The sequence below is a fragment of the Strix uralensis genome, chromosome 7 (assembly GCF_047716275.1).
Source record: "Strix uralensis isolate ZFMK-TIS-50842 chromosome 7, bStrUra1, whole genome shotgun sequence".
Classification (NCBI taxonomy): domain Eukaryota; kingdom Metazoa; phylum Chordata; class Aves; order Strigiformes; family Strigidae; genus Strix; species Strix uralensis.
This window is the reverse complement of record NC_133978.1, coordinates 23,026,399-23,047,569: the sequence shown is the minus strand read 5'-3', so window position 1 is coordinate 23,047,569 and position 21,171 is coordinate 23,026,399. Positions and strand designations below refer to the sequence as shown.

Below are 21,171 nucleotides of genomic sequence, written 5' to 3'. Positions count from 1 at the left end.
CCTCCGCGGAGGGTACCCACCGCGGGAAATTCTGGGCTGGTCCGGTAAAATTGTCCTGGCAAAATAACCCCGACGCTCGCTTCGGTTTCACTGGTTTCTGTGTAGCAGAGAGCATAGCTGTGGGTGCGTTGTGCATGCGCGGGGGGAGGAAGGAATCGGGACACAAACCACCGGCTGTTCACCCGGCAGCCGTCGAAGCGGACGGTCCGGCGCCGCGGGGTCGCCTTTCCTCCGGTACGAAGCTCCTCGGGGAACTTTGCCCAGCACCCGGGCACTGGCGGCGACTGCACCCCGCTGCCAGGCGGGCCCCGGGACCCCCCGCCCCCCCCGCCCCGCCGGGGTCCCCCCTCCCGGGCCGGCCCCGCCGGAGGAGGCAGCTCCGCGCCGCCGCGCCGCTGTCGGGGAGGCGATGGAGGGATGCTGCCGGGTGCGGTGTCCCGGGTACTCCGACTCCCTTCTCCTCGGGAGACTTGGTCTCCCACGCAGAGGCGGCTGTGGCAGAGGGGAAGGACTGCCGAGGCATCCTCCTGCGTAAGGAGGAGGGTGCAAGCCCTGTTTGAAGCTGGCTGCACTCAGACATCCAGAGGTGTAGGGAGAGCCCTTGTAGCTGCGTGCTGCAGCTCTTCGAGTCAGCTCCGAAGGTCTGTCCAGGCATTTCCTAGGATCTGACCAGTTTTCCCCTTCGGTTACAACACGTGTGCATGTCTGAGGATGCCGAGAGGGAGACTGCTGCTCAGATGTAACTCTGATCTAATTCCACATCCATCCAGCCTCTTTGATTAGGTCCTTGGACTGTTTTTCTCTGTGACTGTAGCAACAGCAAAGACGCACTATTGCTCACCTATGTGGATGTCCCCAGGTGCCAGCCGCAGCAGCGGTGGGACAGCAGCACTCCTAGCAGTGTTTGCAGTGAGATTACGATTCGGTTCTCCCATCCCTGCAGAATGTTAGAACTGTCACAGCAGCTGTGGCCACGCTCACAGCACTGGTTATGATTATTGGCCCTTTCAGTCCATCAGGTTCCTGTGTTACTGTGGTAGTTTACCCAAAAGAAAGGGGGAGAGCAAGATCAGCCCAAAATTCAGGGCTCCTTGGTAAGCAGAGACAAAGAAAGAGAAATAACTAGGTTTAGGGAGCTGGATGTGAGAATCAGCCTCACCAGTGTGTGTCGGGGTGACAGCCAATTCATGACCCAGTGTCAATGCAAGCATTTCCCCCAGTGTTAGAAACAAGCTCCTCGAAGTGAAACAGCCCCATCTTAGCACAGGTGCAGGATTTGGGCCCCTGTTTCCAGCCTCATGAGCTGTGGCTGGCAGAGTTTGAAGTTACCCAGGGTACGAACCGACCGTGCTGCTGTCTTTGATGGGCATCATGGATCTGTCCTTTAAACACCTCCAGACCAGGATTAGCTTTACCCACTCGCCCCCCCTCTGTCCCAACCTTCCATGAGGGCGCCTGTTTTAAATGCAGCCGAGGGGTCCAAATTCAATCAAAGCCTCGATGTTTATTTAAAGTATTGAATGGCAACAAACAGGGCCCCGTGGGCTTGGACTGCAGACAGCGAGGACATGCTCAAGTCAATTACACTTGACAATGCTGTAATGGCTCAGGGTAACGGCACCGCTCAGACCTCCCGGCTCTGCAGCGCCACTGGGGCTTCGGCCGAGGTGCCAGGGAGCCCGGCGGCATCTGCAATACAAAGGAGGCAAATGTGGCAGCAAATGTATAACAGTCTTCAGCTAATACGGGGAAAAGGTAGTGTTTCGAGCCAAGCATGCGGAGGCAAAAACTGAAAGCCTCCCCCTCACTCTTCCCCCCTCCCCCCCCCCCCCCCCCCAAACCCCAGATAAACTTCGGGGAAGATGCTTCGTGTGAAGCGCTGGATCTGATGTCCAGGGCGCCAGTGCAAATCGAGGTTCGCGCCCAGGAGAGTGTGTGGGGGATTTTCCTCCTCTTCCCGGTGTGAATGCCGAGACTTTACAGGACACGACCCCACAGCTGCCCCGGCTCTAGCAGCTCAGGTTCAAGAGCAGTGGAGCCGAGGTGCCCAGGGGGACAGGGGCTGGCATAGTTTGACGAGGAGAATTTCTCGCCGGGCCCGGGCTGGACGGAGAGGCCGTGGTCCCGGCTCCCCGCCGCACCGCAGCCCCCAGACGCCGGGCGGGCGGGAACCCCGGTCTCCCGGCCGGGACGCGGCGGAGGGGGGAGCGCACCGCCGCTGCCGTCCCACGGGAGGCTCGGATCGCGGGGCTGCTGGGGCAAGCGCTTAGCCTGGGGGAAGACTGCCGGGCTGACGGAGCGAGGAGTGAAGCCCTCGCTCTTTTGGTTCCTTTCCAAGCATTTTTAACAGAGGAAGGATGTAATAACATGCCACGGGCAATAAATCATAGGCTAGCTACTCCCCCTGGCTCCCCTCCCCCAGCCCCGGCGGTCCCGGCCCCTCTATAGAGGGAGGGGAGGAGGGGACTCCAGCAGAGCGCAGCAGCCGCCGGGACGAGCAGTCCAGCGCTAGCCCTGCGCCCCGCCAGCCGCCCCAGCATGGACCTCCGAGCCCTGGCTCTGCTCGCTTTCGCTCTGGCGATCATCTCCCTCTCGGAGGGTAAGTGAGCTGCCGGGCCGCCGCCGCCCTCCCTGCCCGCCGCTTTCACCGCTCCTGCCTGCGGGCGCCGGGGAGCCCGGCCGGGAGTTACGGCCCCGCGGAAATCCCCGCTCTTCCCCCCGCTCTTCCCCCCGCTCTTCCCCCCTCTCCCCGCAGCTCTCCCGCTCTGCCCGTCTCTGCTCCTGCCGCGGCTCAGACGTGCGCGCCTGGCGCGCCCCGAGCGATAGCTGTTGTGCGCTGGGAGCAGGCAGGCTCCCCCTCCCTCGCTCGCTTGCTTTTTTCAAAAGAAGGCTGGTCAAAGCGATCCTCTTTGCCAAACTTATCCCCGATTGAAATCGGCTGGGGGAAGACTTTCAGCAGCGCTCGGTCTGCAGGGAGGTCGTTTGCTTGCGAAATATGCATATCGTTTTCCCCTTTAAAAACCCATCCCTAAAAGTTACAAGAAATGAGAAGCAGGCGGTTGTTCGGTTTTCTGTCCTGTGTCGTGATCTATCTTCTCTCCATCAGGGCAGAACTGAGCCAAAGCGGTCACTCAGCAGGAATTCACCGCACCCCCGGCGAGGGGGCGCGGAGAGGTTTCGGGGGGGGGGGAAAGGGGGGGGGCGCGGAGAGGAGAGGGGCGCTGGCGCTGGCGAGAGGGCTGGGCAAACGCGGGCAGCGACACCGCGGCCGCCCCCCACCCACCCCGCACAGCGCGGCAGCGCCGTCTCGCAGCCCGCCCGCCCCACGCCGGGCCCCGCGGTCCCGCGTGTCACCCCCGGAGCCCGGCCGCAGCGGCAGCTGGCCACCTTGCTCGCCAGCCGGCCGCCGTAGGAGCCGCCGGGCGCGGGCAGCCCCGAGGACCGCGGCAACCTGCGCCCCGCATCCCGCGGGCAGCGGGGAGCCCTGTGCCGCGGGCTGCACGCCCCACGCGTGGCGGGGCGGGGGGCTGTCCGCAGCCTCTGGACATCTCCCGGGCGCTCCTCCTGCGGCTGGTTTCTCTCCTGGCAGAGATTTGCCACCTTTTGTCCCCTCATCGAAAGCTTGGTGGCTAGGTAACGACCGCCCTTTCAATCCTCCGCTCCCATCTTATTCTTCCATTCTGACGACCGAAACTTGGGTGTTCCCCACCCAGGGCGGCAGAGGATGCCCTCCGGTGCCCTCTTTGTTTAGCTTGAGAGAGTTAATTGCTCCCAATACTTCGCCGACGCCTTTCCACAGTACTCTCGCTGCAGCAACCCCGGCCCGGCGAAGCGCACGAAAAGCTGGCGCGGAGCAAGCGCTGCCGCGGAGACCCCAGCAGCAGCGAGACCCCAGCAGCAGGGAGGCCCGGCCGGGTGGGCTCCCCCCGCCGCGCTGGGGCTGCGGGCTGGGCAGCGAGTGCGCAGGTAGCCAAGGCAAACCCGGGGGCCGCGGGTGGCAGGGCCAGCCCCGGCCCCCGCCCTTGCCCTGCGCGGCAGCACCTCTTACCTGGCAGCAAACGGCAGCGGGTATCTTTATGGCAGGGTAAGCGTGTCCGGGACCCGACTACCTGAGTGAGGAAACAGCTTTTTTGGAGAAAAAGTGGCATAAGGAGAGAGACCTCACCGGCTTCCAGTGATAAGAGTGAAGTTTTTTGCCTACGTCTTTGCATGTCATGTAGTGCTCTCAACCCTGATCCGGATGAGGGCTTCAAGGGCTACCTTGTCCTGGAGGGCAGGTGAGCTCTGAATTCTTCCTAGCCACCCTGGTAGTGCTGTATCTGCCTATCACAGCCTCACTCCCCAGGGAAATGGAGCTGTTCTAGTCTTAAAAGGTTGCCAGCCCTCTCCCTGATGTTGACAAATGCACCCTTGGATGAACAGGAGCATAATTTCCATCAAATGTTTGATCTGTTCATGCCCAGCTTGCTTGCCTGGATATAGCTTCCTTCTCCATTCAAGTGCCCAGAGCTTCCCAGCCCGCACAGCCAGTTACTGATGGTAACTTCACAGCAGAACTGGTAACTCACTTCCCTTTCTGCCCAGTCCCAGCATGGGTGAGGCAGGGCAGAGCCCTATGGGGTGAAATAAGTATCATCCAACGTTGGTAAGTGGCCACTCTGTGAGGGAGATTTTTGTGAGTGCTTTTGTCTCTAGAGAGAATTTGCCAGCAAAAGTGGGTGTTCAGACCTAGCAAAACTCAGCTTTGAGTTAGAAAACAGTTAAAACTATTTATTATTTAAAAAACCCCCAAACCAAGAACCCTTCGGACCCTTCTAGTCAAGACCAAAAGGGGTGTTCTGTTTTTCTTTTTGTCTAAGGAAATAAGGTTGAAGGAATGACACTGAGATGTCTGAATAGCGTCTGTCTCTTCTGAAACTTTTGACTTTATTCACCCACTTTAATCAAATGTGCCAAACAGATAAAGGTCTCAAAAGTTCTATGTACCATCAGTTTCATGAAAACTGGTGTTTTCATGTAACAGTGCAATTAACAGACTATACTAATTTGTCCTACTGAGAGAATGGCTTCAGCTTGTGCTCAGTGTTTATTAGACATCAGAGAACCCACAGATCATTAACCTTTGCAGTACAAATCTGTAGAATTGGCTTAATCAGCTCTACTGTGCGTGGAACAATTTCGTTTGAATTTTGAAATGAGATAGGGAAGACCAGAGATGTCCCCTTCCCAAATTATGGCCCCCAAATGGCCCCTTTCCCCTCCTTCTTTAGGATGATAAGGGTTCATGTGTCAGAAGATGCGACATACATGAGTCTTCCTTGGATTTCAGCCTTGCTGAGAGCAGAGTGAGCCACAGCCAAGCTCTCTGACCTAGAGTGCTGGCGGGGCAGTGGCAGGAGATACTGGTTCCCTGTTAGTGATGCTGAGAGCTGACCCGGTTGGTGCCTGTGCTGCTGCTCCCTGGTGCTCAGTGCCTCTTGTGGATCACCAAGCAAGGGGCACAGAAACACCAAAGGGATTCTTGTGCTGGGAGGGGTGTTGTCATTCCACCTTGCACTGGGGGTGACAGAAGAACATCAAATGCTGGGGCTTCCCCTCTTCCTTTCTGTGCTGGATGCCCTTTCTTGGGCAGGAAACAACTTTGGGGCTCACAGACATGTTAGTCATGGTTAAACTTTCTCTGCTCCTGATTTCAGGTGGTAGGGGATTGAAAGTCCCTCTTCCAGTCTCAGGACAGGATTGCTTTTCTCAAATCATAGATCTGAACAGTTCATCTCTTGTGTGTTGTTTAGGATAAAGCTTGCTTAAACTTGTTTGATACAAGGTTGCAGAGACACTTCCACTACAGTTGTGCTGTATGTTGTAGCATGACTGCATTCGATTTCAGCCTCCCTTTCCAATACAGACTCACTGATGTGTAGCTATCAGGCACAGATTTGCAGTGGGAAATCCTAGCGCCTTCCCCCTCCCTTCCACATGCACGATAGTCAAGTCTAGTGGTGTTCAGGGGGCTGACCCTGCAGCCTGCCTTCCTCCTCCCCCTGCAGATGGGATCTACTCCCATTTTTAACTCATAGATTGTATCACTGTTTGGGCTGCTATAAAACTGATAGAAAAAGTCCTCCAATTTTGTTAACTTACAGTCCAGATCCTAGTGTGAATCTGGAACAACTCTACTTACACTGATGAATTCCTTTCTGCTTGCCCAACCTGCCTGTGGGATCTGATTCTGGCTCATCTCTTGGTAGAGGCACTTGGAAGACAGGGTTTTCCCTCCCGTTTTCCCTCCCGAGAACAGGGTAATTTCATCGTGTTGTCTGTGGTTATATGTGCTAGGGACAGGCATTGGTAAATGTGCAATATATGCAGATCAGATGCACTTTGAAAAGCTGTCTCTTTTCTCACCTTCCTAGATGGCATTTTAGGGATTCCAAGCCTTTCCCTGCTTTTTAGCTCTCCATATGCCTTTAAGCAAACTGGATTTGGATGCTGTGAGTGCTCCTGTGTGGCTAAATAAACAGGACGGCAGATTGCCATGTCAGATCTAAAGCCCTGTCAAACGTAGATCTGACCATCTACAGCATGAGCCAGACCTTATGGGTTAGGTATATGAATATAATTCCTCCCAGAGGCTGAAAACTGCTCCACTGGGAAATTGTTTTAAATCTTAGGCAGCTCCTTCTAGACTTCCAGGCAAGGCTTCTGTGTTTGTGTTTTAGTGTGCACGGAGCTTTGAGGCTTACACACAGAGTGAGGACCTTATTTATGTGCACTTGCTTGCCAGTAATTAAGTTCTCCCATGGAGAAGTCAGGTAGCAGGACTGTATCAGAGGCTGTGGTGAGCAAGCGCCAGGCTGCTTTTCTCTGTTCTGCATGCATATACATGGCTGGTTTTCAGCCTAGGGGGCTAAACTTAATTCTGTCCCTAGTGATGCCAGTGACAAACCTCTCATCCAGTCTGGTGGTCCCTGATTAGTATATGGAGAGTGTGCTGCCTGATAACTGTCTCCTCGATTGCCATTACTTTGCCATAGGCTGGGAGTTCAAAAGACTCCAAATCTCTCCTGCCAAACCACTGTGATCTCGCATCTCCAAGTCGCAGCTCCTTGTGCGAGTATCTTGGCTGGGAGTAAAGGTTGGCCGTAGTGGGAAAAGGTCAGCCGCTGGGCCCTGGGAAAGCCTGAAAGACTCAGGGCTTTTCTGTAGCCAGTAAGTCCCCCGTGAAAAAGCCTGCACCTGAGCCGAGCCGTTTTGATCTGAACTCTTTGGAATTCATCGCTTTCTTCTGGCTACCTTCTAATTTGGCCTCGGGTCAAAATCATTTGACAAGAACAACACTGAGGACAAGTGCCCCCTCTTTCGGCCTTTATCTTGTCTAATTACCAGGAGCATCCCTGCACAATGGGGCGGCTCCTTATTCTAATCTCTTCTTCTTTACTTATCTCCATTTTGTCTCCCTCTTTTGTCTTCCAAAATCCCAAGCACTGTTATTGAAAGGCTGGGTACTGGGGTAAAATGATTGTGCTGTGAGCTGTGGGCAAATGCTCTCCCAAAGCTACAGCTTTTCTATTGCTTTTTTTCACCTGCATATTTGAAAGGAGTTTCTGTCAGCCCTGGTCTGCGTATCTGTGCTGCTGACCGGGAGCAAGATGGAGTAACATGTCCTTTCTCTCCTCTCCCGTGTCCCGCAGAGAAACCTGTCAGCCTGACTTACCGATGCCCCTGTCGATTCTACGAGAGCAACGTGGCAAGAGCCAACATTAAGCACCTCAAAATCCTCTCAACACCCAACTGCTCACTTCAGATTGTGTAAGTCTCTTACGCCTTCCAGCTGGGTGCAAATCTCAGGTGTCAAAAAGAAAAGTCACACAGCTGGTTCCTGATTCGGTGGCTGCAATTCTGTCTCATGCCATGATTTCCAATTTGTCTCTTCACCCCATGTGTCAGATAGAGCCGGACTCTGCTTTACCCCACACAGAGTAGCCCAGCTAGATGCTTCCCAGCTGTGTTCTACTTCTGTGGTCTCCCTGTGACTATGATCCCATGTCCTGTTCCCCCATTGGGTATGTGAGAAGGAATGTCAGACAGGCTGTCCATTGCCTTGGATGTGGAGCTTCACACCTTGGGGAAAAGTCTACAGTGGTCTGAGTCTTCTAATGCCCCACTTCTCCATAAGGAGAGGAGCTAAACAAGCAAAAGGAATTCCTGGATTTCCTGTAGCCTCCACAGGAGGTACAGACCCTAAACATGTGCTGGCCTGATCTAGGGACACACTTACCAGTCAGTGACTGACTCCACTAAATCACAGATCACAGCAGGACAGAAATGATAGGTTCCCAATAGAAAATAACCTCTTCATTTTTGATGAAAAAGTAACACTGATTTTCAGGAAAAAATGGGGTTGTAGATTTGCATGTTTGTGTTTTTAGGAAGGTCTCTTTGGTTCATTTGTTCATTGGTGATTCTCTCCCTCCTCTCCTGACTTCGAATTCTTCAGAAGAGAAAAAATAGCATTCATCTTTTCATTGCAAGGGAGCCTTACAACTATCAACTTCTGTTGACCTCTGCAAGAGGGTCTCAGTGATTAGATTGGGTTTCTGTGCAGTGCTCCTATCACTAGTTCTGTGTTCTATTCATGTCAGGCTCTTCCAGTTGCAACTCAAATGCTGTAGAAATCCATTCTTTGTCATCCAAAACATTTCTGCACTCACAAAACTGATGTGGTTTCATGAGATTTCTCAGGAGTGTACAGATATGTTGAGGAGCATGTATCCATTCATGATCCAGTTTTTATTCATATGATTTTTTCTTTTTTAAACCACTCTAGGTAGATTATACAAATTTTCTCATGCATGCTTCTGCCTTAGGATTTGGTGGAGGACAGTGAGAAAAATATAAGCCTCAGTTGAGAAATAATTTCCTTTCACAAAAATAGTAAAACCAGCTGTGACTAACTCTGACCTCTACCTATAAACAAATTTGGAGGCAAGCATCCAAAATGCAGTAGTATATGGATTTGTACTCTGGGACTGTCAATGGATGTCATAAGGGTCCCAGTGCTAAGGTTTTGTAAAGGATTTGGAATTTTCTGGAGTAGTTCCAAGAAAAAGACAGGCATTTAAGAAGGGACAGAGTATACATTTATCTCTTAATTAACATGGGATCATAGTCATTAGATGTAGATAAGAGCATCAAATGCAGAAACACAAACAATTCACGTTCTTGTCCATTCCTGACACAAATGTGTTTGTTTGCAATGTGATTTAGTGGCACACAGAACACATGAACCTGTAATTCACCATCTTTTGTTACTTTAAAGGTACTTAAAAACTCACCTCCAAATACCCTGGAAGCATCATGGGTTTGAACTAGGTCTTTAATGAAACAGAAGCTGAAACGGAACCAAAACTAACATATAAATTTCTCATCTTGATGGTTTTAAGCATACTCTGCATTTAGTCGATAAGCATTATACAGTGAAAGTGTAAGTAACTTAAAAACTACTATTTTTAGGAATAGAGAATCTCAGTAAAGTCATGTAGTTTCAAGGAAAGATTTTTTTTTTTTTTTGGCACCGTTTATGGTTGAGGGGAATTGTACCTGAACAAAAGGCCTAAGAGCAGGCTTTTGTCTTTATTGGAAGTCATCTCTCCAAATCCAGAAATCTCCTCTGTGAATGTCTACTTCTAGAAAGCCCACCCTAAATTAATTCCCTGGTTTTCAGTACAGGGAAATAGGCATTTTTAGCATGCAATTAATTGCATCCTAAAGTAGACATCTAAAGCAGTTCAGATTTAACACTCCATACAATTGCCTAGGTCTCTGCTGTGACTGTACAAGGAGCAGGGGCTGACAAGCTCAGAAATGTTCTAAAAAGTAAATGTCTTAATATTAGATGAGAGGAAGTGCATTGCACGTGGCTGGAGGCTGGTTACGTGTGCTTTTGGTTCCGTACCCTGCAAGTTCTCAGGCATTGCTAACATCAGCAGTTCCATTCTTACTCTCTGTTGGTATCACTTCACTGGAAATACTCCAGCTTGGCACTGCTGTAAGGAAATATGAATTGGGCCCATTCATCTCTTTATTGGCGCAGGGCTCGCAAGACTGGCTCTTCAATGTGTTTATGTTACAGCTGTGTTCTTGCATAACTTCAGACCAGGGAGCCTTTTTGACCTGTTATTTCTTACTCCATAGTTTTATATTCTGCAGATTTCACTTTACAAAGTGGGGAACATTTTGGCTTCCATCCAGCAAAGTGCTTAAACAAGTACTGAACTTATTCCTACGGGCATTTCCATGAAATTGCTGTTCTTGGCACTTTTGCATGGTAGGCAGGCTGTTTAAGGGGAAATTTCTGAGCAGCTGGGGCAGAGGCAGGGTGCTTTGGGGAACATGGGAGATCACAGCACTCTCAAGAGGCCCTGAGATGCCTGGAGGGTGAGACCTGCTGATGCGGGTGAAAAACTATTTCTACTGCTTCTGTATGAAAGATGCAGATAGCCCAAATGCCAAATTCACAGAGAAGTCAAATCAGCTAAACAGTTTGGTGTGGGAAGTGCAGCTTGGACATCCAGGAGAAATCCCTCATGAGGTTTCTGCTTTTGTTTCCAGTGCTGGGTGAATACATGAGGGAGAACTTGCCTCTGGCGCTATGGTACTTCCAGTTGTCTTCTTGCCAGCAACCTGTTAGTTCAGTCTTGTATAAAACAGAAAGCTAAGAGTGACCAAACCCTTTCAGAACATCCAAGAGGTATGGTTTGGTGTCTGTTCTCAAAACATGTGAAACTTCAATTTTGGGTTGAATCTTAAAGCTGTTCTTAATTACTTGCAAAAATGACCTGTATTTACCATGTCAGTATTTCCAAATGAAATTCAGCTGTTGTTGGCACTGAACTCATAACAGCTCAGGTATGAACTGGAAAACTTAGATTCAAACTCTGTATCTATCCTGCCCCCACATGCATCCCAGTACAGACTGCAAGAATCGGCATCAGAGGAGACAGATGGTACCAGTGCTTTGAAACCAGGGATATTTATCATAGGTGCCTCGAGGATGGCAGGGACAACCCATGCTCTTCATGGGTTAACTGAGAGCAGCACTAATGCCAAAGGAAAATAAGGCATCCGGGGGTGGGTAGTGGGTGTGGACTGAGGAGCAGTTACACAGTAGACTCACTCTGACTTTTCTCCTTTGGCAGTGCAAGGCTCAAGAGCAACAGCAAGCAAGTGTGCATTGATCCCAAGTTAAAGTGGATCCAGGAGTATCTGGAAAAAGCTTTAAACAAGTAAGACAAGAGACAAATGGACTTAACAGCTAACATCCTGAGTTATTAAAGGGTAGAACATTAAGGGCTGGCTTTTACCATGTGGACAAAGTACTCGTGGAACCAGATATTGTTTTGAAGATGGGTTTGGAGTTGACCTAGTCTGTATGAAAACAACAGCTTCTAGTATATTCTAAATGTTAAACTAAGAGTTTTGCCAGGTCTTGAGGCAAAATCTATCCTTATGAATCTGTTCTGGGGTCCCCAGCTCATCCTCTTTTAAAAAAAGCTGTTCTCCCAAGGAAAATGCTTCCTTTATGCCCCCTCTTCCCCAAGCCAAACTACAATTACTTCAGAATCTATATTGTTCCAGTTTCTTTGGAGCCCCTTCTCCATGTTACGCTGTGGGGTTCTGTTTGCACAGGCAGCTGAGGCCTAGGGGGTCTTGGCACTAAAAATTGTTTCTCTGCTGGCCAGTGTGGAATGCTATTAATATCAACCAAGGCGAGATGCACTGCCATGAATAAGGCTCTCCCACAAGGCCAGGGGAAAACCAGCCATACTTGGCAAATTCAGACTTTTAAAATCTATTTTTATTCCCCTTGAAAGCGGGTGATCCTGGCTACTCTGAGGTGGACCCAGCCTGTCTCAGTTCAATTTTACAGTGAGCAAGAGCAGCACAGAGAACATTTATGTGCTGAGTTGCAGGGGAGGGCTCCAGCCTTCCTGGGAGGGAAAATGAGACAAGTGATGGTACAAAGCATTTCCTTGCTTGCCCAGAGCCCTGGGCTGTGCCTGATCCAGCAGCAGCATTTTGGCCAGCAAGCCTACCTGTGCACTCAGTATCCCTCCCACCCTTGCCACCACATTCCCACCCCTCAGTAACCGTGCTGAACCTTACCTCCCCTGCATCTGTAGGGTAAAAGCAGGGCTGGAATCCAGTCATTTGCAAAAGCAATGCATTCTTGGAGAAATGTGGGGAAGGGTATTACCCCAGGGGAGATGTGAGGCAGTACAGGTAGCTGAATGCCCTCCACTGTTTGCTTTGTAAATGCATCTGCCAAACAAGAGGTAGAATTAAAAAAAGAAAAGTCTTTGTTCCCCTGTGTTTTTACAATAAGCAGGGGGGGAAATGCAAAAATCCAGAAGCAGAGAGATTCCTCCATGTGGCCCTTTTGGGACCACACTGGGGCCAAGAGTGAGGAGGGAAGGAAGCCAGCTAACAAACTGACTGTGATTCCAGCCCTGACAGCTCTTCCCATCTCATCCGATGCTCAGTGCCTTCTTTGCTGCCAGCGCTCAGCCCTTTTGTCCTTTGGGCACATTCTCTGCAGAGGTAATCCAGGTTAATGGTGCCAGGATGGTTTTGGATTTAGGCACAACTGAACCCAAGAGCAGGATGTGGTCCATGCTGATTCTCCTAGGGGCTTGAACTACTTTGTTTTCCAATGTGGGAAAATCCTCAAGCCCCTGCCTAAGTTTCTGTTTGCTGTCATCCCCAATGAAGTTCTTGGTGCTGTTCATAAGACCTGAAACTTAGGAGGCATTTAAGAAATTCATAGGGTTGGGCAAATGTGACTATGTGCTCAGATCCTGCCTGCCTCACTTAGGGGAACAATTCAGCTGGAACACGTTCTGCTCTCACTTCCACTAGTGATCTGGGGCCAGCTCTACTGAAACCAGTGAGCCAGTGCCTGATCTCCAGCCAGATTCTGGGTTTTGTTTACCTAATGCTATTCTAGAAACAATTCTGCTAATTTGGTGGATTTCATCCTGGTTTGCATTGAGTAACAGAAGAGAATTTGGTCCCAGCTCTGTGAAATAAGATGATAGAAAGCATATATCTCCATCACCTAATCCTGTAATCATGGCATTGTATTCATTTTCCAACTAGTAATGCTAGCACCGGTGGCATTTTCATGCTTCACAGACAGTCAGGACTCTGTAGCATTTTCACAAAGCATGTTTTTGATATATTTTAGTGCACAGCTTTGACTTCTTCAGTGAAATGTACTTTGGAATATATTTATAGCGCATCAAGCAATTCATATATTTGAATTGGAGCCATATGAATGTTGGTAGTTTAAAACACCGATATCCCTCTAAACTACTAACAGCTTGTAAAATAAATCTATATAGATCTATAAATGTTAATGTAGCTATCAATTTCAATCAGCCATATATTATATTTTTTCACTTGTACTGAAATTGTATGAAATGTGACATTACCCTATATGCACTAGCAATAAAATGGCTAATTGTTTCATGTTATGAAAACCCAATTGTACATGGGAATTTATTTTTCTGGAATAAAATCAATACGTTTTGTAGAAAGGGCTCTTGTAATTGATTAAGTAAAATCCAAACTGTCAAGACATCTTAATCTATACCAGTGCTTCAATATGAGAGTATCTTCTGTGCTATCATCTGCAGCTAAGGGCAAAGAAAAAGTCATAGAATATAGTAGTCCGATACAGTTGATTGTGAAACCAGAGATGGTTTTTAGTAGGGAATTATTTTGCTCACTAATTCTGCTTAGCCTTTATTATTGCTTTATATTCATCACATCTCCATGTAATATACACACTTATGAGACATCAGTAAAATACATTCAGGCTGTCAGGAATCCAAATTTCTTTACTGGCTTTAAAAATCATTGTGCAGCTGCTGTGGCCAACATCATTCAACATTCATCCATGTTATAGACAAGGGGCAAATTAGTCCTTTCTTGAAATAGCTAACAAATCCTGTATCACTTCCAGGCAATCCCTGTCATCATTTGCAGTACATTGACTGCCTTTCTCTTATTCCTTAATGCAAGGATATGCAAGATCAGACCCTTGCAGAGTTAACAGAGCCTAAAATAAACAGAGACCAGCTTGTCTGCTGTCATGTTAATACAGTCCCACCTCAGAACTTCCCTCAGTCTGAGATGCTGGAGTTCATTAAGCTCAGTGGCTACTGCTGGCACAGACAAGAGAGCTGATGGATCTGGAGAAGATAAAAAAGTCAAATAGGAAAAATCTTTCCCTTGAGCCTGCTGGGAGAAAGGAAAGGAAACTCCCAGCTTCTAGGAGGTGACTGTGATGGGAGCCAAGCCCTGCTGCTGCCTTCCTACACAGTGTTTGTAAACCCTGGTGTGGCTGCTCTTCCTAGTTTCCGACCTCATTTGTAAATAAGGGCTGAAGTACAACATGCCAAAACAACTACTTCCTGGTACTCTACCAAGCCTGTGCTGGGTGAATGCCCCACACAGTGGGGGACAATGTAGGTGACTACCTTTACAGCCTTGTTTTAAGGCGCTAAATGTCCACAAATCCCATAGAGTAACCACCAGTTCTTGTTGATTGATGTCAGTGGGAATGCTGGGTGGGAAGCCAGAAATCCATCCCCCCTCTGCTTTCAATTGTACCTTGGGGGGTACTGTGTGGATGGTGAGGCTCCTAGCTGACAAGTTCTGGCAGGCATTTGGGGAGACTTTGGTGTTTTGGGGAAAAGAGTTGTTCTGACTTCAGAATTTGCAAATGTCCTGTCACCAGGGAACTTTCATTTGCCTAGCATTCCTCTGAGGTAGAGGGTATATGAAAGGGCATGTTACCTGGATTTGCACCCTGCCAGCAGGATGTGAAGGGACCATGGGATAAATGTGAATAAGGCCTTTGTATATGAATAATTTATGGCAGTCTTTTTGTATTTTTCTTTTAATTTAGACCACGTCATCGCACTCATAAAAAAAAGCAACAGAAGAAACGGGGCCCACTCTGCCCTTCCCGTGCAACACCACTAAAGTCTCCAGGGAGAAAGAATGGTAGGAGGCATTAGTTTCTGAGCTGGGATACCTCAGATTCAAGTCCCTGCTCTTCCATTGACCATCCTATGTGACCTTCGGCAAATATATTAGCCTATCCAGACCTCCATTTTCCCCCATATTTGTTGAGGATAACATCTGTACCCTCCCTGCAAAGGAGTATTATATAGATAAAACTCTTAAAGCAGGGGGAGAGTTTTCCCATTTTACAGATGGGAAAATGGACACTCAAAGAGGCCAAAATAACCCTGAAGCAAAGCCAAAGTCAAAAACATGGTAAAGTTTCGGAAGCCCTATTTCTTTTAGCTGGCCATATTCCTGCAGAGGAATAACTATAGACAGAGTTAAAGTATAAATAACAGCTGTGAATTTGTCACTGGTGTTTTTTAATGACAAATGCAATGCTGGGTGATGACAACATGATTTGGTGTGTTGGTGACTGGTTGACACCTCTCCTATGGGAGATGCTCAGCAAGTCCCAGAGAATGGTGTTACATATGCCAATGCTCTGGTTGTCCCAGTCGTTTTTTTCCTACCAGGATGGTGTGTCCTGCCTTTCTGCACCGGTAGGTGTGGGATATTAGAAAAGATATCTTCAAAGAGGAAAATTTTGCTCATGGCTTAGTCATCCTCTTTATGCCCGGATGAGTTTTCCAAGGCTACCTTCACTGAGAGTAGCCACAGCTGTATCTGACTGTGGTCACACAGTCTTAGTTGTCCAGCAGGCATTGAAAGGGATGTTTGTTCTGATCCTGTAGGCTAGACAAGACATGCTAGGACAGCAGGGGTTTTGAATACCTGGTGTTTACCCTCTGACACTTGTAACTCGGCCTTAGTGACCTCGTCTAGATTGCAAAAGGCCAGTCAGCCTGGAGCAGGAGTAGAGGTCACTTCAGACAAAACCTGGAGGCCACCAGCACAGACTGGCTCCTTGTTCTGAGTGAACCCTGCACACAGTACACTTGCACTTTGCTGTGATGCCTAACCCACCACTCCTCCTGGGTACCATGCTCACACTGAGCATGGGAGACTTGATTTTTCTGTCTCCTACCCTGAACTCCCTACCTCTGCACTTAACACCTCACACATTTACTGTGCAGCGTGTGGCTGCTCATCCTCCCCGTCACCCCACCTTCACTGGGCAACTGGTCACCACAAGCTGTGATGTGCTACCCAGCAGCTCACAGCAGGTGAGGTTCCAGAGCAGGGAGGCCATGGGGATGGCTCCTGGCTGGGCAGCACACTCAGGGGCCTCTGCTCTCTAGCCACACTATGGTGGGAGCTGAACACCAACAAGAGCAGAGCATGGGCTGTCCTCTGTTCCCCCATCCTCACAGAGATCTGGAACCCCGTGGAGCTGCAGTCCACGGTCTCCAGCAGAGCTGTAGGGTAGGAGCAGGTAGAGGAGACATTACCAGTGCATTTGCTCCACTACTGGGGCTGCTCACAAATGATTAATCCTTCCTTTCCCTGCTGTATTTTTTTGCCGATTGTCTTTGCCCACAGATAATTCTCTGCTCTGGCTTTCAAGTCCAGAATGAGCTTCCTAGCCAGCCTTCCTTCTATGTTAGCTCTGAACACCTTACTAACTGTGATGAGCACAACCTGCCCAAAATAACTCCCATTACTGGGTTTGCCCTGCTGGGTACCCAGTAGCTCCTTGTGGAGAACTTCCCCCAAAATGTTTGGCAAATGCTGGTTGGAGGGGCTGCAAAAGAAATGCCTTTGGGTTAATCCAGACACAGATTTGCTGTTTGACTAGGCCTGATATCAAAGCTTTTGCAACTGAAATAAACCTTAATAGTGTTTCACTCTGTTCTTCATCAACAGGAGGTTCAAGATGTAAGAGGCAAGCATTGTAAGCCGTCTACAGGATTTCTTACTGTAGGACCCAGAGAGCAGATAACCAGTATTAGGGAATGAATACATTTCACTATTATCATGCAGCACAAAAGCAACGCTTCATGCATTTCCAAAGGTTTTTTATGTCTGGGGGGTTTTTTTGTGGGTTGTTTTTGGGGTTTTTTTTGCACAAATTGGCTTGCTTTCACAGTGCTATTTTTATATAGTAAGATGTAACTATTTGAGAAAAATATGGTTTTATACATGAAAATAAACATATTTTTAATGAAAAAATATGTTTATTACCTGGCACTGAGGGCAGATATGAAATTAAACTAACCCTATGTTATTACATAATATTTTATTTCCTTTGCTATGTAGAGATCCTGCTTTATTTAACTTTCTTTTCGTTCATGCAAGTCTCCTGGAGTTTTAAACCTAGAAGGACATGAACTGTACAGTGCAATGATGTTGTGTAAGTAGTGGAGGAACTCATTGCCTCCAGAAGTCACCGAGGCCAAGAACATAGGAAGGCTTTTTAAAGCATCAGACATTGATGAAAGTGGACAACATTACCATGGGTGGCATTTATAGGTATTTTGGGTGAGAGATTAAACTCAGGGCTACAGGGCTAAAACCCTTCTCTGAAGATTAGAGACCTTGGTGACAGCTATGAGCAACTGGGTCAATGTACATTTGATGTATTGCAAGGTGCTAGTACTTGATTTGTAGTAGTTGTGTGTGTTAGGAGCCACAACACTGATCTGATGTCACCTGGCATTTCCTATGTTCCTGTGTTTCTGATGACAAATTTTAGCACAAAAAGGAATAGTTTATTAAAGTCTCACCACATGATCATGTTGCAAGTTGCTGGAGGAGTCAGATATGCTGCCATGCACCAGGTGTCTCTTCCCACCCATCCACAGGAGGTGGCTTCAGCTCGCCTGGCTAGCTTTGCACTGAAGTAGGCAGAGATGCATTCACGTGACCCTTCACCAAGGAAGCTGTGGCCTCGGCTATTGAACAGTCGCACTCGCACGTACCTGAGAGCAGTAACATCTTTGATTGCTCCAGAGATACCTAGAAGAGGATGTCTGGCCATATCTTTGGAGAAGAGATGCCTGGGGCAAGAGAGGGTCTGCCCAGTTTGTGGAAGGAGTGGTGTGTCTTGGGTGTGAAAATGAAGGCTAACGCTCATTGTTCACCAACGGTCGTGGCCCTGTTTGCTGGTGAACAGGATAGCCTCTGTAATTTCCTTTGCAAAGTACACCCAGGGACAGGTACCACATGTTGCACCAATCCCCTCTCAGCCAGAAATGTCTTTCTCCTAATTCTTACCCATATACACAATATCTTTGCTATATAGTGTATTGAAAAACACCTGCAGTACTGCAATAATCATGTTATACTGTGCACTGGGATCTGGGAAGAAGCAAATTTGTGCAGCACAGTGCTTGTGTTTGTATGTATCTGTGTGTATTGTAAACAAAAAAAATGTTGTTAAGATTGTGGGGGTTTTTTTGTGCGGGTTGCTTCAGAAGGAATCTTCTTTATTCCCTGCAGCCTATGTCGGTTGGGAACACTGAGAGGGGTGTTTCACTAAGATCTCCTTTTTGTGGCAGGCATCTTTAGTGCCAAAGAGACACTTTGGCTAGCCAGGGACTACTTTATTTCCATGTGGATTCAGGTAAAAATCTTGTAAGTATTTTCCTCTCTGTGAAACAGTGCTATTATGGAGAGTGCTTCAGCTGGGACCACATCACCTCATTTGCTCTAAAGTAGAAACCAACTGCTGTGCCTAAAATGTATGTCTGTGTGATTTTGACATTCCTTCTATTGTTATCATTATCGATGTGGTGCTTTTAAGTATATTGTGTCTCTTTTTCGAAAGTCTGGTACCACTGTACTTGATGAGAATTGGAGTATTGATTTAGTGTGAGAAAGGTCAGATCCTCTGTTGTAAGGGTAAAGACAGATAGAACTTTTATGAGAAAGCTAGAGTTTCTTGTATCTTCCCTGGACTGTACTTTATATCCTAGGGTCCATCTCCTGTCCCCACACGTGCACCTGCAATTGCTACTGGTTTGCCAGAGGTGGACATGTGAGTGTCAAAGCCAAGAATGTCTTTGGGGAAAATGTGGAAGAATCTTGGTTCTGATACAGACACGGAGCTTGTCCTTGTCACGCAGGAAGGTGCATTCTTCACACATGCTTCCCATCAAAGGACAGCTTCAGGTCTGATCGATTCCCATTGGAGTAAACAGAGAATTAAATAATCCTCTGATTTTGATTCAACAGCATACCTTGCTAATGATGATAGGGGCCATGAAGATTTTGTTTCTAGGGGAAACATTTTCTCTCCGGTGAAAAGATAGGGTGGGTAGATGTGACTGTACAGCCTTGCCAGCACTCTGCTACAGTCCTCGTTAACAGGGAGTGCATCTGCAGTCAGCACCAGCAGGGAAAGGTCTCTGGGGACATGCCAACCCCACATTACAGCCTGGGCAAACAGACCACTTTGACAGAAGCATTGAGATGGGCAGTGCTGGAGCACCCCAACCAAACCCTGGGGTCCCAGCTCTGGACAGTATAGCCAGGTAGCGGAGGTACTGCAGGAAATGGGGTTACCTGTCAGCCTTCTCTTCTGGGGGCAAACTAGTGAGTGTTGCAAGGATAGACTGTGCTAAAGGAAGGGCATTTGCACCTAGGAGAAATGCATGCGTAGCAGCGGGAAGGAAAGGGACTCCCTGCAAGGCTAGGGAACATTTACAGTCAGGTGGTGGTTGTCTGTGTGCCTGTGGGCTGTCTGCCTCTGGCATTCCTTGAGACTCACACTGTGACCTGGGCCCTGACACCACTGCGCTGGTGACAATTCACTACTCGAGTAGCTGAGACCACTCAGGGCATGGGGCTGCTCTTGGACACCAACACCGTGTCCCTCCCTCACCTGGGCAAGGTTGAGCACAGCGTGAATGCAGGGGTGGCACAGACCTGGCCAGGATTAACTGAATAACTTAACTGAGTAACTTCAGTGAGAATCTGATAAAAGCTTCTCTTGCTTTAAACCAAAATTCAACCTTGAGCAGGAAGCTTTGCTCCTTGCCTGACATTACTTGCATGACACATTGGGAAGAGCATCCATGCCCTTCGCACTAGAGAAGTCAATTATTCGGCTGCTCCAACTTCCCTGTGCTACCCTGTGCATCACATGCTGTTCTTCCTGTGCACACCATGGTCTTAGCAGGCTGAGAAGCAGCACTAGCAGAAACCTGCTCTGGGAGAACACTTCATTTTCCTTTCTGCCTTTAACTGTTGACCAAAGACTGAATCAGGGAAAGGAAGCATGGGGAGATAGGAGTGATGTAGGGACCACACGTGAAGAGAAGGAGGGGAAAGAGAACACTGAACTGGTGCTGAAAAAGCAGCTTCCATAAATGTGAAATCATCACATGTGGTATTTTCAAAGTGCAGCTGGCAAATCCTAAGGTTGAATTATTTTTTTTTTAAAGAATAGATGGTATTTATTGCTGTGCCAATTTTTATTTATACTAGCTTTATACTTGTATGTATGAATATCTTATCTGAATTCTGCCTGAGGAAGGATGAAAGGTGACTTTCTGATGTGTTTTTAACTAAGGTGTTTGAGCAAAGGTGACTGTTCATTTTGCAATGAAGGCTATATTGGAAGTTAAATATAAACATTTCATTGAAAATGCAGTTCCTATAGAAGTTTTTGTTGCTATTTTCCCTTTATTAGCATCTAGAGGGTCTTTCTTTTCTCTGGCAACTTGTTTTGAGTGATGTGATTTATAGTAACCAGAGGTTTCTGAAAACTCATCACCTAAAATCTGGATTTTTTTCTTTACCAACATCCCACCAAGACAAGCCTTGTCTGCAAACATGAAACTGGTGGCCACAGAGAAGAAAATACGTATCATGATGAAAGGGCTGCATGAACCTCCTATCTTCCACTTCTTAAGAACTCAGTGTTGTCAGAATGTGGTAAATACTGTACTTTATATTTTTATTAAGTAAAAAGAAATATCTTCCCAAATAATGTGAAAAGGGTTTTGTATTTGTGTTCCTGTAAGGCAGCTTTTATGGAGGAGTTATATTATGCTTTTGAAATTACTCCTTTCATATTTTAAAAATAAACACTTTTATATTGTTGTAATTTCTCCCATAAATGTGTATGCACTTGAAATTTTCTTAATAAAAATGTCTATCTAAATGAAATTGTTACTTGCTTCTAATTTT

The 21,171-nt window shown here is 47.8% G+C and overlaps 1 protein-coding gene across 2 annotated transcripts; it reads left to right on the top strand.

Moving 5' to 3' along the window:
* Positions 1-2,486: 2,486 nt before the first annotated feature.
* On the top strand, positions 2,487-21,150 carry CXCL12 (C-X-C motif chemokine ligand 12). 2 transcript variants are annotated; one of them, XM_074874870.1, is made up of 5 exons: positions 2,487-2,599; positions 7,692-7,809; positions 11,199-11,285; positions 14,975-15,072; positions 16,903-21,150. In XM_074874870.1, the coding sequence occupies exons 1-5, from the start codon at positions 2,539-2,541 to the stop codon at positions 16,932-16,934; spliced, it is 396 nt and encodes a 131-aa protein (XP_074730971.1). In that variant the 5' UTR covers positions 2,487-2,538; the 3' UTR covers positions 16,935-21,150. The 2 variants fall into 2 exon arrangements, with proteins under 2 accessions (XP_074730971.1, XP_074730972.1); XM_074874871.1 differs by lacking the exon at positions 14,975-15,072.
* Positions 21,151-21,171: the final 21 nt, after the last annotated feature.